The 14,989-nt window shown below is 36.8% G+C and overlaps 1 protein-coding gene across 1 annotated transcript; it reads left to right on the plus strand.

Annotated features, from left to right (window-relative positions):
- The first annotated feature begins 7,225 nt into the window (after window positions 1-7,225).
- Window positions 7,226-12,323, plus strand: LOC122052958 (choline monooxygenase, chloroplastic-like). The gene is made up of 10 exons (XM_042614739.1): window positions 7,226-7,569; window positions 7,844-7,889; window positions 8,759-8,894; window positions 9,141-9,215; window positions 9,300-9,512; window positions 9,642-9,737; window positions 10,136-10,251; window positions 10,354-10,447; window positions 11,905-11,955; window positions 12,046-12,323. The coding sequence occupies exons 1-10, from the start codon at window positions 7,269-7,271 to the stop codon at window positions 12,184-12,186; spliced, it is 1,269 nt and encodes a 422-aa protein (XP_042470673.1). The 5' UTR covers window positions 7,226-7,268; the 3' UTR covers window positions 12,187-12,323.
- Window positions 12,324-14,989: the final 2,666 nt, after the last annotated feature.

Here is a 14,989-nt window from a genome sequence, read left to right on the forward strand (position 1 = left end):
AAAGACTGGGGTCTTTCTAGAAAGGGACCTTATTTTTAGAAAGACTAGTGGGAGCGCGTTCGATCTTGAAGAAGTTCAAGATACAAACAATAGCACTGATGCCTCGATGGAAATTGAACTGGAACCACAAAGTATTGTGGATGATGTTGTTCCACAAAGAGTTGAGGAACAACAACCAGTTCAAGTAGACATACCTCTTCGCAGGTCTGATAGGGTACGTCGTCAGCCTGAGAGATACTCATTTCTCTTGTCTGACCATGATGACGTTGTGCTCATAGAGGATGAGCCTACCACCTATCAGGAAGCTGTGATGAGACCAGATTCTGAGAAATGGCTAGAAGCCATGAGATCCGAGATGGAATCCATGTACACCAACCAAGTATGGACTTTGGTTGATCCACCTGAAGGGGTAAAACCCATAGGGTGTAAGTGGGTCTTTAAGAGAAAGACTGACATGGATGGACTTATCTATAAGGGTCGCTTGGTAGCTAAAGGTTTCAAGCAGATTCATGGTATTGACTATGATGAGACCTTTTCTCCAGTAGCGATGTTTAAGTCCATTCGGATCATGCTTGCTATTGCAGCTTACCACGATTACGAGATCTGGCAGATGGACGTCAAAACTGCGTTTTTGAATGGAAACATACTCGAGGATGTGTACATGACACAGCTTGAGGGTTTTGTCGATCCACAGCATACTAGTAGAGTATGCAAGCTACATAGGTCCATTTATGGACTAAAGCAAGCTTCTCGAAGCTGGAATCTTCGATTTGATGATGCAATCAAACAGTTTGGTTTCATCAAGAACGAAGATGAACCTTGTGTCTACAAGAAGGTTGTAGGGGACATAGTTGTCTTCCTCATATTGTATGTGGATGAAATACTGCTCATTGGGAAGGACATCCCTATGCTTCAGTCTGTCAAGACCTGGCTAGGGAGTTGCTTCTCAATGAAGGACTTAGGTGAGGCATCCCGCAATCTAGGAATTCAGATCTATAGAGATAGATCTAAGAGATTGCTTGGCCTAAGTCAGAGTGCATACATTGACAAGGTACTCCTTCGGTTTGCCATGCAGAACTCCAAGAAGGGATTTCTGCCGATGTCACATGGCGTGAGTCTTTCGAAGACTCAAGGTCCCTCTTCTAGAGAGGAGAGAGACCGCATGGATCAGATCCCTTATGCCTCAGCTATAGGATCGATCATGTACGCCATGCTATGTACTCGACCTGATGTCTCGTATGCTTTGAGCATGACGAGCAGATACCAGTCAGATCCAGGTGAAAGTCACTGGATAGCGGTCAAGAATATTCTTAAGTACTTAAGAAGGAATAAAGAATATTTCTTGATATATGGAGGCAGTGATGAGCTAGCTGTAAAGGGTTACAGTGATGCTAGCTTCCAGACCGACCAGGATGGCTATAGATCGCAGTCGGGGTTCGTATTTTGCATTAATGGTGGTGCTGTCAGTTGGAAGAGTTCGAAGCTGATTCTACAACAGAAGCCGAGTACATTGCTGCATCAGAGGCAGCAAAGGAGGTAGTTTGGATCCGCAAGTTCATCACTGAACTTGGGGTGGTTCCTAGCATTGCTGACCCCATTGAGCTCTATTGTCACAACAATGGAGCTATAGCACAGGCGAAGGAACCTCGCTCACACCAGCGGACCAAACACATACTACAGTGCTTCCATCTAATTCGAGAGATCATCGAGAGAGGAGATGTGAAGATTTGCAGAGTACCTACAGAGGCTAACATCGCAGATCCCTTGACCAAGGCTTTGGCACAGAAGAAGCATGATGGTCACACTAGGTCATTTGGGCTTAGAGCCTACACTGATTGGCACTAGTGCTAGTGGGAGATTGTTAGCTAGAGCCCTAGAGTCAATCATTTGATGATTATATTTTGGACTTATTGTATCATATTCTATATAAATAACGGCATTTGGATTTTGGTTATTATACTTACTTGTATTGGTGCCAAATAAACTAAGTATAATAATGTCCTTGAGTAGATGGTTCTCACCTATATCAATCGGTTAGTTGAACCGATAGTGAGATGATATAGGGAACACTACTCTAAATCATTCCTAGTCGAGTATTAACATTCAGGGACAATGTTAATGTAAAAAGACTAGCATTGGATGACTTGATCTCACAAGTCATGGATATGGAGATATCAAGTTGACACATGGGTATGCATTGGAGAATGTATACTGAATGACCCGCCATGAGAAAGTATCATGGATCGTTATATGAGTGTCATATACTTTCTCATGTGGCTATTAGTATGACTATTAGTCCTTAGACCTGAAGTCACCATGGATCCCTACATAAGGAGTTATGTACTTTGGTTTCGTCAAACGTCACCCGTAACTGGGTGGACTATAAAGGCGATTACTGGGTATGTAACGAATTATGCAGAGGGATGTGAGTGATGTAGATGAGATCTATCCCTCCTATATGACGGGAGTGACATCGATATTCTTGATAGAGTAAGACCACGAAGTGTATGGCCATACCCAAATGAGTCAATATGAGATATTGAGCTCATTTGATTGAGTGAGTCTACTTGGAGTTTAAGATTTAGATTGGTCAGAGGATGACACGGTCTATGTCTCACATTGATCAATCTAGATGTCTAGGATAGAAGGACACTTGTCATATATTGTGAGGAGTCACAATTAATAGTCACAAGGTGATGTTGGATCTCAACATTCTTGTAACTTGGGTAGCAATGATGTATTGCTAGATGTCGCTCATTGCTTATGTTTCTAAAGGAGTTTAGATACATTACCAACGTTACAAGAACCTATTGGGTCACACACAAAGAACAAGTGGATGGAGACTAGGTTCATATGATGAACCAATTGGATTAGGTTCATATGATGCACCAAGGATTAGATTCGGATTAATTCAAATTAGACTTATTGAGTTAGACTCAATTAGATTCAATTGTTGAATGAGTCTAATTTAAATTTGATTCATTGAGTCAATTTATATTAATGAATTGAGATTCATTAAATTGAAATGGACTTTAATCAAAGGTTGGATTTGACTCAACAAGGAAGAGAATTGGTCAATTTGACTTGACCAAATGGAAGTTGAAACATCAAGTTTGACTTGATGCATTGCCACATCATGAAGGTTGAATCATCCTACATGGCATGACTAACCTTGCCACATCATCTCCACCTCATGAGGTGTGCCACCTCATGGAGGTTACAACACCTCCCATTCCATTTAATGTGGCCGGCCACATTAAATGAGGGAGTTATGTGTGTGGCCGACCACACTAAAGGGTGAAATGGTTTTCATTTAGTGTGCATTGATGTGTGGTAATTGTCTCATCTTCTTCCTTGCTTCTTCCTTCTCTTCTCTTGTGGTTGCCGAGAGCTTTTGATGAAAAGAGAAGGTGGTTGAGTGGGTTCCAACACAAAGGAAGGGTGAAGGTCACAAAAGAGGATACTACTTCTTGAGTGTAAGAGATTCTTTTGCATCCTCTCTATTTCTTCCTTTCAAATCCCATCCGAGAGCTCTAGAAAGTGCTAGCACACTTGGGGCTCTCTTCTCCATCCTTTGAGTGTGAGAGACACTCCTTGTTCGTGTGGATATCATTAGAGGAGTGTCTACGTTGACACTCTCGAGATCCGGCGTACCGTTGGACGAGCGAGATTTGCGAGGGCACGCTTCAAGGGTAAAATTCTTAACATGTGGATCTAGGAGTAGATCTAAAGTTTTTGAAACTCGTACTTGTATTTCATTCGGTTTTTTCCTTGCACGGATCTACGGCTTTGGGTGATTCGGGGTTTTCGCGACGCGAAAAGTGATTTTCGCGGCCCGAAAAACCCAACAATAATATGCAAGGTCGAGGGTATGACGGTGCTAGCAACATGAGTGGTGCTTTTAATGGATTGCAAGCTTTATCTCTTAAAAATTGCCTTTATGCATATTATGTACATTGCTTTGCCCACCGACTCCAGCTAGCATTAGTTGCAGCTGCTGAAAATGAGATCTCTATATGGCTTTTCTTTTCGAATATGATGACTATTGTTAATCTTGTTACATCTTCTTCCAAACGCAATGTCGAGTTACAATCTGCTCAAGTTAATGAAATTGCACATTCTATTGTTGCTGGTGAATGCGAGACTGGGCGAGGAGCTAATCAGATTGGTACTTTGCATCGAGCAGGAGCTACTTGTTGGAGCTCCCATTTTGAGTCTATTTGTGACTTAATAGATAAGTATAATGCAACTATTAATGTGCTTGAAAACATTATCATTGATGGTTCCTCTACTTCAATGTGTGGGGAAGCTGGTGGTTCCTTAATGGTGATGAAGTCTTTTGATTTCATTTTTATTTTGCATTTGATGCATAAAATTATGGCAATCTCAGATTTACTTTGTCGTGCCTTGCAACAAAAATCTCTTGATATCATAAATGCAATGGATTTGGTCTCTACAACTAAAGCACTTCTTCTTACATTGAGAAATGATGGTTTTGATATTCTTCTTTCATATGTCAAATCATTTTGCACTAGATTGGATGTTGATATACCAGAGATGAGTGCTCGTTATAAGCATTCTAGTCGTTCATGCCAGCAAAATGATACCATCACAGTTGAGCATCACTTTTATTATGATATATTTAATGCTGCAATAGATTTTCAATTAGAATAGTTAAACTCTAGATTCAGTGATGAGATAGTAGAACTTCTTATGCTTAGCTCTGCTTTGGATCCAAAAGATAATTTTAAGTGCTTCAACATTGATAAGATTTGTATGCTTGTTGAGAAGTATTATCCTGAGGACTTCACTGAACAAGAAATGCATAATTTGAGGTGTCAACTACAACATTATGAGCTCGATGTAGTTTGTCATGAAATTTTCAGAAAAATGCCCACTATCTCAAAATTGTGCCGAGGGTTATTTGAAACAAAAAAAATGTCAATACTATAATTTGATTGATAAGTTGATTTGTTTAGTTTTAACTTTGTTTCTACGGCAACTACAGAGCGTGCATTTTCGGCTATGAAGCATGTTAAAACAATTCTTCGTAATAGAATGGGAGAGGATTTTCTGATAGATTCTATGATTATTTACATTGAAAGAGAGTTTGCTTCAAGTATTGATTCAGATTCTATAATTGATGAATATTATACTTTGAAGAAGCGTAAATCACAACTGCAATAACATGTGTATGGATCTATCTTTGGAGTTTGGTATTAAAGGTACGCATATTGCACACTAGAACACAAAACTTAATTTGGTATTGAAGGTATGCATTTACTAGGTGAAATTGAAAGTTTGAGATAAATTGTCTGCTTTTACATCATTCACTGTTGAACTTTAACCAAGATTTTTTGCATATTGAAATTTTGCAGGCTTTGAGTCAACCACTTTACCTATATGTCATAACCTGTTCAACTTTTAGTCTTCTTTACTTCGCAAGAATCTTTTGTGAGTATTGTTTTCTCAAATTAAGTTATTGTAACCTAGTTATTGACTTACTTTTTGTTGTCATTTTTAAGAGTATAAAAGTATTTCAAAAAGGAAGTTAGATTATATCATGGATCACCTCTAAAGCCTAGTCTTTTACCATCCTTGTCCATGGGATTCCAAAGTCAATAGGGGAACTTTGGGTGATACTATTATAAACTTCTTTCTACACTATCATGGATCAAACTACTTAGGACATCAAATAATTTGTCGAAGTCGAAAACTGCAGAATTTTTCTTTAAGTATATTTATGACATCAAATATTTTTTCCAGATATTTTAAATGTTTAGTTGAGATGTTATACTTGGTTACATTTACATTGGCATGTGGCATATCATGTTTGAAAGTTATTTGAACATATATTAATCTTTTATTAGATTTTGATTTTCTATCAGTTTCAAATATGATTTTCTAATTTGCAGAACTAGAGAAGATGTATTTGCAGAACTTGATTTTGGCCACTCAACTTAGATTTATGATATTTTGGATTAATAAGGTGAGGTTAGTTTTCCATTTCATGTTATTGAGCTTAATACATCAAAGTATTCTTGATATTTTGGATTTGTCAATGAATTGACTTGCACTCTTGTGTTTTGCAGGATTCGACCCACAAAAACTATGAGGTCATCTTTGTTGATGTAGCTCATAATACTATTATCTGCAATGACCTAAGGATTAACTTTAGTGTTACTGTTAGATTTGCTTTTATGGTTACCTTTTGTTTAGAATTTGATGTGATTTCAACTCTAGAATTTTAGTTACCTATTCAATGTGTATTGTCTAGTCCCATAAGTTATGTGATTCTACTCAACTTTAGACTTTTATAAATGTTTTGATAATTTACATTCGGATATATTTTTGGTTGATAAATGATTTTTTGTATGAATTTGAGTTGAAATAAAAGATACGTGTTATAACTATTCCATGTGTTTTGTAAAAGATATTTTCTAGAATATTTTTGTATAATAACATTATAGGTTTCTCTCAAAATGCATTTTTTAAAATATTAAGAAAATTAGTGATGGAAATTTAATTTCGTCATTATATTTAGCGATAGCTATTAAATTTCATAGCTAAATTAGTGACGGAATTAAATTTCTGTCACAAAATACATTGCCAATCAAAATTTTTGCGATCGACAATTTCAATTGTTTTTTTGATTATTGTTTGTTCATGTCTAATGAATATATATTATTTTATTTTTTTGTTAAAAATTTTTTGCCCTTATAAATAATAAATCCTGGCTCCGCCATCGGTTCTTATCATAGCGTCGTTGGCTTGATTCTTGTGAAAGAAGATGTAGCTTCCAAGGGGCTTAGGAGGTGGTGGAGTCGAAAATCTCTAGATCAATAGAAATCAAAAACTCTATCAAGATTATCTTGAATTTTTAGGACCTCTCTTTTATATAGAAATCTAATCTATTATCAACACATAAATAATAATAAATTAAATTAAATTAAAAAATTCTATAAATTAAACTCACATCTAATAATTCAAAATTTAATAAACAAATATTAGATCATTTAAAGGATTCAAATTCTAGTCAAATATTCAATTTATAAATAAGCTCACTTAATACATATAATAAAATTCAATAATAATTAATTTATAGATCGACACGTCTGTTTTTTTTTTTTTTAATTTATTTTTGCAAAGATTATATTATGATTTGATCCGTAAGGTTTGGTAGGCCAACTCGTTTCTCCCATTATAAAAGAGAGAGAACTTGTCGGACATGATACTTTGGATCTTCCAATTATTCGGAATCCATTGCAATGGCCGCTAAGCATGGCATCTGGAGCTCTACCAATTTCATAGATGTCGGCTTCCTTCGTTCCTCATCTTCTTCTTGCTCGACCCGTAGCTGTACCGTCAGCGTCGTGCGCAGATCTTCTTCTTCCTCCTCTTCGTCCACGGAAATCGGGATATCGCAGGCTCAGCTCCGAATGGTTGAGGCGTTCGATCCAAAGATTCCTCTTGTTGAAGCTAGCACCCCTCCCAGCTCGTGGTACACGGACTCTTCCTTTCTTGACCTCGAGTTTGAGCGCGTCTTTTTCCGTGGATGGCAGGCTGTTGGTAATTCTTCTTCTCTAAATCTATAAAGGGATGATCTTTCTCCGCTAGCGACGATCTAGAGCGTGATATTATTTGTTTTTGAAAACATATCAAGTTTGATTCTGTATTTACCCTTTCGTTATTTTGTTTTCGATTAATTGGGTATGGCTCCTCTGTTAAACAATCATCTTTTGGTCAAACGGGCCAGTGGAAGTGGAAAATTATCATTGGATTTTTTATTATTATTTTTTTGGTTCCTGTTTTCTAAATGATTCTTTGATCTTATCATATGCAGGCTATACTGAGCAAATCGAGCGTCCTCATGATTTCTTCACTGGAAGGTATTAAGCTTCTTTTCTGATCGAATTCTTCTTTGGTAGGTCTATATGTGAATTGTACAACGCTGTATTGTATTGCTAAGTTATTTGATTGAAACTCGGAATATTTGGAAGTTTAAATACTTGAACTATTTCACTGAAGAAGCACTTGCATGTTTATGCCAAGTTTTTCAATTGTCCAAAATGCTGTCCTGAAAACTTAGAATCTGGTTTTCCTAGCTGGCAGTGAACTTTTTTGATGTAATGAGAATGCTTAATAAAGGATTTGGAAGTCATGAGCTCATAGTGGCTTAGTGTCTCACCCATGACCCCACGGGGTGCCCAATTGGCTAGAGGGTGGCAAATTTGCTACAACGCATGCCTTCGGGGAAAAAACTCATCTCACTCCCTAGCTACTTGGCGGTCGGTGACTATAAGCTGACCCTTTTCCACCCTTCACATAACCTGATGACGGGCTTAGGGGCGCCTAGATTTAGTGTAATCACCTTTTTTGCTACAATTGATGCTCTCACCCATGAGTAATCGTGTAGGACTTTGACTTGTGCGGTGGTTCATGTCATGGTTCATACTAATTGTATTGCTTGACCTGAATATAAATGCATATTTCAGAGAATAGGGTCAACTTTGGGATTGTAAGATGCATGAGTGCCCTAGAACACTAATTAGGTCAGGCATTGTCGGAATATAAAGATTTTAAACCAATTGTTACGATGTTTTAACTTTCTGGAACTAATTTCAAAGCCATAAACTTTTGCAGCTATAAATAATGCAGTCACTACACCTATATATTTCCAGAATTCGTGGTTATGCATGCCATGTCCACTCTGATATATATACATTTTACATTTTTATCTAATTAAGTGCAACATCAGGTTAGGGAATGTTGAGTTTGTCATCTGCCGAGATGCTGATGGGGATCTTCATGCCTTCCACAATGTGTGCCGCCACCATGCCTCAATACTTGCCACCGGAAGTGGGAAGAAGTCATGCTTTATATGCCCTTACCATGTGAGTAACTAGAAGTGAAGGCTTTTCTATTCAACACCATCTTCTTTACTTTCCTTGGTATATTGGTAGTAGTAATACAATTTTTGCTCTCACCATGTCAACTTCTAGAACTGGTGTCATATGAAAGAATAATCTAAAGTCTAAGTATATCATGGGCACTCAGATAGACTGTTACTCCTTTATCAATTACACTCTCACTACTTCGTGTTGCATGTTATAAGACATAGCTAATATCTTATTATTCAGGGTTGGACATATGCTTTAGATGGCTCACTCTTGAAGGCCACTAGAATCACAGGAATTAAGAACTTCAACAAGGATGTATGTTTTGTGCAAGTTTGCTGAATTTTTCTGTATGAGTTCATTCCATGATGTAAAGGTGAACTTATCCTATCTTGGGAGCAGGAATTCAGACTTGTACCTTTGGAAGTGACTACTTGGGGACCATTTGTTCTTGTTAGATTGGATGGGAATCCCTCATCTCAACAGAGAGGTTCTATGAAAACGGTAGGAAATGAATGGCTTGGGAGTTCTTCCAATATCCTCAGCACAAATGGAGTTGATTCTTCACTGAAACATGTCTGTAGACGTGAATATAGTCTCCAGTGCAATTGGAAGGTTTGATTTAGTTAATCATCTTTTCATCCTTCCATCTGTTGGGAAATAGTATTAGTATTCACAAGAAAATAGGTGTGGCCCTTTACATTACATTGTACATTGATTATTTCATATTTTCCTTCCATCTAGGTTTTCTGTGACAACTACTTGGATGGGGGTTATCATGTTCCTTATGCTCATGGAGGTCTTGCATCCGGACTTAATCTTGATTCTTACTCTACGCTTGTATGTTAACTTATATTTATCATTGCCATTGTTGTATCTTCTATCATCTGTTTCATCATTCAATTTTTAGCTTGGCATGTGTTCTATTATTAGAGCATTTATTTCTTAGTTTGTAATGGCTTTTCAATGTAAATGCACTAGAATAAATAAAGAAGATTTTTGACAGTTCATTTAGCAACAGTATTTGTGTTGCTAGTGTTTGAATTATAATCTATCTGACCCTATTGTCAAACTACTTAATCTTCACTTTATGTATTCCTTCAAAAATCTTTATTTCATGTACATGCTAGAATATTCTTTCAAAGTGACTTGTGCACTAATGTTTTCCAATTCCTCTCTAATGTATTTCATGATTCATGTACTATGATCCCTTGTGGGATTTCACTGGTGTTAAGCAGATGTATGAGAAAGTTAGTATTCAAAGATGTGAAGGTGCTTCAGCTGAACAGAACTTTGATCGGCTTGGTTCAAAGGCATTGTATGCTTTTGTATACCCTAACTTCATGATAAACAGGTACGCTAGCAGTCAACAAAACTCCAGGTTACTTAAGTAGAAAATGTATGAACTCTGGTATCTAGAAGCTCTTGCAATGTCTAAGACTTTGAATATTTGCAGGTATGGTCCATGGATGGACACTAATTTAGTTGTTCCATTGACCACAACCAAATGTCAAGTTGTGTTTGATTATTTTCTGGACACCTCTCTTGTGGTGAGTAATTTGTGAGTTGAGCTGAATTTACATTTGTACTCATTCTGTGGAACCTCTCTCCGATGATTCATAATTGAATCAATCGTCATTTAGGTGACTTAACAGGAAGGTTGGAGTTTATGTTATAAGTTATGGCTGAAATAATAAACAAATATGCTGATATGGTTGTAAAATTTTCAAAGAAATATTGGACTGTTAGTTTCATCATTTTATTGGTTAACTGTATTGGTTATCCTAGATGGTGAAAAGTATAGTGGAAGAGTGATTCCTCCCCTTAGTCACAATAATAATGAACTGACTAGGTGTTTCGATTTGTAAAAGTGGGAGAAAACTCATGTGGTAAAACGTGCGGTTGAGTCCCCTATCATGGAGTAGCACGAGAGATGAGAAGCACTTCCTTAATAACAAGTTGAAACATAGAAGAAAGATGTATGCAGCTAGGTACCAGGCCAGCTCCTGCTTAAATTTACCTTCTTGATATATTTTTTGTTCCACTGCTGTTGTGAATGTTTTGGTTGCCTAGCTGGTCATCCAGATTCCTTTTGATAACAATTTGTTCAAAGGTGCTGATCTAAATTTCAATAGTACACTTGTTGGTGCTGGTTGGTAAACTGACTCTTTTAATGCATAATATATTAAGTAAAAATGAATTATTTGCTGGTCATATTGGTTCAGACTTAATTCTTGGAGGAAAGAGCCTTTTACTGCATATCTATATTAGAAATTGCATTCACAGGTGATAATGAAGAAATTATAGAGTCAATTTGGTCAATCACTTCTTGCATGGGAAAATCACTGCTTAAGACCACTAAGAGAGTCCATTTGGTCAATTTCTAATGCCTTATTGTCTCTAACCCTGATTACCACCTTCCAAGTAGCTTGGTTTTCCAATGCTCATTCACTCTAATAACTAATTGCCACCAAAGTACTCATCTTGCAATTAGAATATTTTCTGTTTTTTTTTTCTTTTCTTAGCAGTAGCACATTGGATTTTTTTTCTGTCTCTCAATATCATGTCTGCTATTGTAGATTTACCAAATAATAATTCATGACCATTTGGATAATTATGCGTTGTTGATTTTTTTATTTATCTTTTTTTACTTTGATAGAGACATTGATTAGATGCAGATGGCGTGTCATTTTTTCTAATCATATTCTGTGTTGTGGAGGAGTTCATCTGAACCAATCTGACTTCCAACATCTCAATGCAAAACCTTAACATAAGCTGTGTGGAATTTCTTTGTAGTTGATACCAGGCAGATGGTGTATAATTTATTTCACCAGTTCAATTGTCCAAGTCTTACTTTTACCAACCAAAACTCACTACTTGCTACTTGTCTATTTAACTTTTTCACCAGCCTGATGCTTTGTAGGCTTTCCGAGATAGCTCATATATTTATTGTCTGAAGCAGTACCAGCAATGTTCGTGTCACTAAACCATGTAAAATATACTGCAGGATGACAAGGCCTTCATTGAAAGAAGTTTAGAAGAGAGTGAGAGAGTGCAGGTAAGTAATCACTTCTTTCTTGGTTATGTCATGTGTCAATTGATCAGAAAGGTTGAGGCTGCTGATGCGAAGTTTATTTCATCGGTGTAGTTAGAAGACATTGCACTATGCGAAGGAGTTCAGCGCGGTTTGGAATCACCAGCCTACTGCAGTGGAAGATATGCACCAGCAGTGGAGATGGCCATGCATCACTTCCACTGCCTTCTGCACAAGTTCCTCACCAACGTCTAATATCCTCATTTGGGTTCTATTAATAAAACAATCTGGACAGAGAAGCAACGAACGTCTTTGTAAGTCATTCAGGTGGTGAATGAATATTTACTTCAGCTTGTTTTCTTGCTTTACTTCTAGATCAAACTAAATGCACAATATCAGTCTTCAAATGGTTATCTGCATGTACCAGGCACTCACGTGAAATGCGAAAGGCATGCAGTGAGTAATCTGATACCACCGTTCTTATCACCTACGGACGATGACAATTAGGCCAACGCACACCAATCTTGGCCTCATAGAGAGGTAATCAATCAGATAAGAAACATCTACTGGCTAGATTTTGTCTCTGTTCGAAGAAGATCCATTGGGTGTGGATTTGCCACTTGGAAGCTTGCCAAAGATGGTCCAAATCCAACACTAGACATGCATGGCACCACGTGGCCATCCTTTGGGCCTCACTGGCTCACCGAAGGCGATAAGGTGAAGGCTTGGCCTGTGGGATCCATAGTGAATTTTTGTCCAAATAAGACCAATAGGTTGCTAATTAGCTTTGATGAATCGAAGCTAAATCACAAAGGTAATAGGAAGTTCACCACCACAGACGAAATGAATTATTGAGGAGATGCTAGCTTGAGCTAGCAAAAATAGTTTGAGGTTTAGTCTTGACCACATAAGAGAAGAATGGGATTACTTTTCTTCTACTACTACAGGTGGGTTGTTTGGATGCTTCTTCGAGTTTGGTAGGGTTTTCATATACATGAGTGAAGGTTTGAAACCACCCGAAGATGGTTTGGAAAAGAATATAGAACGTTATAGTCCTTTTTCTATTATTTAAAATAAGGTCCTCCAGCATGAAAAGGACACCAGGCCAACTAAAGAAGTTACAATAGCTTTATTTTACTGGACAAGTTTGCCTATTTTCTAAATCATTGTGGCAAAAGATGAATAAGTTCATCCCAATGTCTCCATCAATCTGTCTCAAGTTAATACGGAGGAGTTAAATCACGGACGACAACTAACCTTTGGAATAATAACCAAAGACGGAGCCACGCTTTAAGCTACCCGGGTTGTAGCCCGGGTAGTCTATGGTAGTCAAGGAGAAAAAAATATGAAGTTTATCTTAGAAAAAGAAAAAAAATACACAAGAGAAGAAGGGAGCAACCCGGATGACAATATTGACGTAACCCACAACCCGGGTAGATCACTCGGGTTAGCTCCGCCAGTGATAGTAACTAATACATAAGGGAGGCATTTTTCTTGATTTTATCAAGATTCGAACCCTAAACCTCATGATGATAATACCTCATGTGTTAGTCACTAAACCGTCCTGAGAGGACTGCCTATTTTCTAAATCATGTACATGGCTTTGGTAATTATCAAATCACATAAGTGGTTTCCATTTTACCTCTCATCCTCATCAAAAATGTATCCGAACAAAAAATTTATCCAAACCGCTCTTATTGTTTTCCCATAAAATTTCCTTTATTTCACGATTAGGGTTTTCCCCATTAGTCCTCCGAGGGTGCGAAGGAGGAAGGCAGTGATGCGGAGGCCGAGGTTTTTGATGTGTTTTCGGTCGTGAGGCAAAAGTTATTCCTCGACGGACGATGAAGACGACGAGGAGGACGATGACAACAGTGGATGGTTCGGCAACGACGAGCAAATGAGGGTGACGATATCGACATCGGTCGTCGAGTCTTCTGACAAATGCCACCGTGGCGACAGTTGAGGAAAAATAGTAGGGCCATGACGACAAAAAGATGCGCGGTGTGGACGAAAAGGGGGGCGGCTGTCAGGAGTCTGATTCCGTTCACTGACGAATCACTTTTGCCCCGCGATCGGAAATGCATCGATGGCCTTGACCTCCTCGTCATTGCCTTCCTCTTTCGCACTCGTCGGAGGACTAGTGGAAACTTTAAGGGTGCGTTTGGTTCAAGTTATCATATATAACCTTAGTTATGTGATTACTTGGTAATCACATAACCAAGGTTATGGGGAATAAAACATAACCAAATATTGTTTGGTTCAACCTAAGTAATACAACAAAAACGTATTTATTTGAAGATTTTAATGAATAACTTAATTTAATATTTTACTATATTACCCTTAGTTATAAAATCAATCATCTATATTTTTAACTGTACTTTTTTTTTATTTTTTATTTTTCACATTTTTTTGTTTTTTATTTTTTATTTCTTTTCAGTTTTTTAATTTTTTTTTTCATTTTTTTCCATTTTTTAAAGTTTTTTTTTTATTTTATAAAGTTTTTTAATTTTTTTTATTATTTATTTTTTAATGTTTTTTCTATTTTTATATATTTTTTAATTCTTTACATTTTTTTTATTTTTTACGTTTTAATTTTTTTTTTACGTTTTTCCTATTATTTTATGTTTGTTTATTTTCCCCCCTATTTTTTTATTATTTTTAAAATTTTTTATATTTTATAAATTTTTTAAAATATTTTTTTATTTTTTATTTTTTCCTTTATATTTTTTTTTCTTTTTATCACAATTTTCTCTTATTCGAATGTGTTTTGAATAAAGAATTTTTGTTAATCCAAAATGAAGAAAAATCTTAATTTTCTAAGGTTTTTTAATTTCGGATTGTAGGTCCTTTTGTTGATATTCAAGAATTATTGGTTATCTAAATTAAATAGAATTTTCATCGATAAGTTTCAATGAATAATCAAGATTATTAATAACTCTCAATTAAATGCATGCGGACTGCAAAAGAGAAGAAATTTCACGGGAAAAAGACGAGTGGTTCGCATAAATTTTTAGTTCAGAACAGAACGAGGGGTAAAATGGGGACCACATACGTG

The sequence above is a fragment of the Zingiber officinale genome, chromosome 3A (genome assembly GCF_018446385.1).
Source record: "Zingiber officinale cultivar Zhangliang chromosome 3A, Zo_v1.1, whole genome shotgun sequence".
Lineage (NCBI taxonomy): Eukaryota > Viridiplantae > Streptophyta > Magnoliopsida > Zingiberales > Zingiberaceae > Zingiber > Zingiber officinale.

What these genes read in the sequence shown, in the direction of transcription:
- LOC122052958 (XM_042614739.1), top strand. Translation starts at nt 7,269, where the DNA reads ATGGCCGCTAAGCATGGCATCTGGAGCTCTACCAATTTCATAGATGTC. An exon ending in CCGTGGATGGCAGGCTGTTG is followed by an intron (nt 7,570 to 7,843) that starts GTAATTCTTCTT and finishes TATCATATGCAG; the next exon opens with GCTATACTGAGCAAATCGAG. An exon ending in TTAAGAACTTCAACAAGGAT is followed by an intron (nt 9,216 to 9,299) that starts GTATGTTTTGTG and finishes TCTTGGGAGCAG; the next exon opens with GAATTCAGACTTGTACCTTT.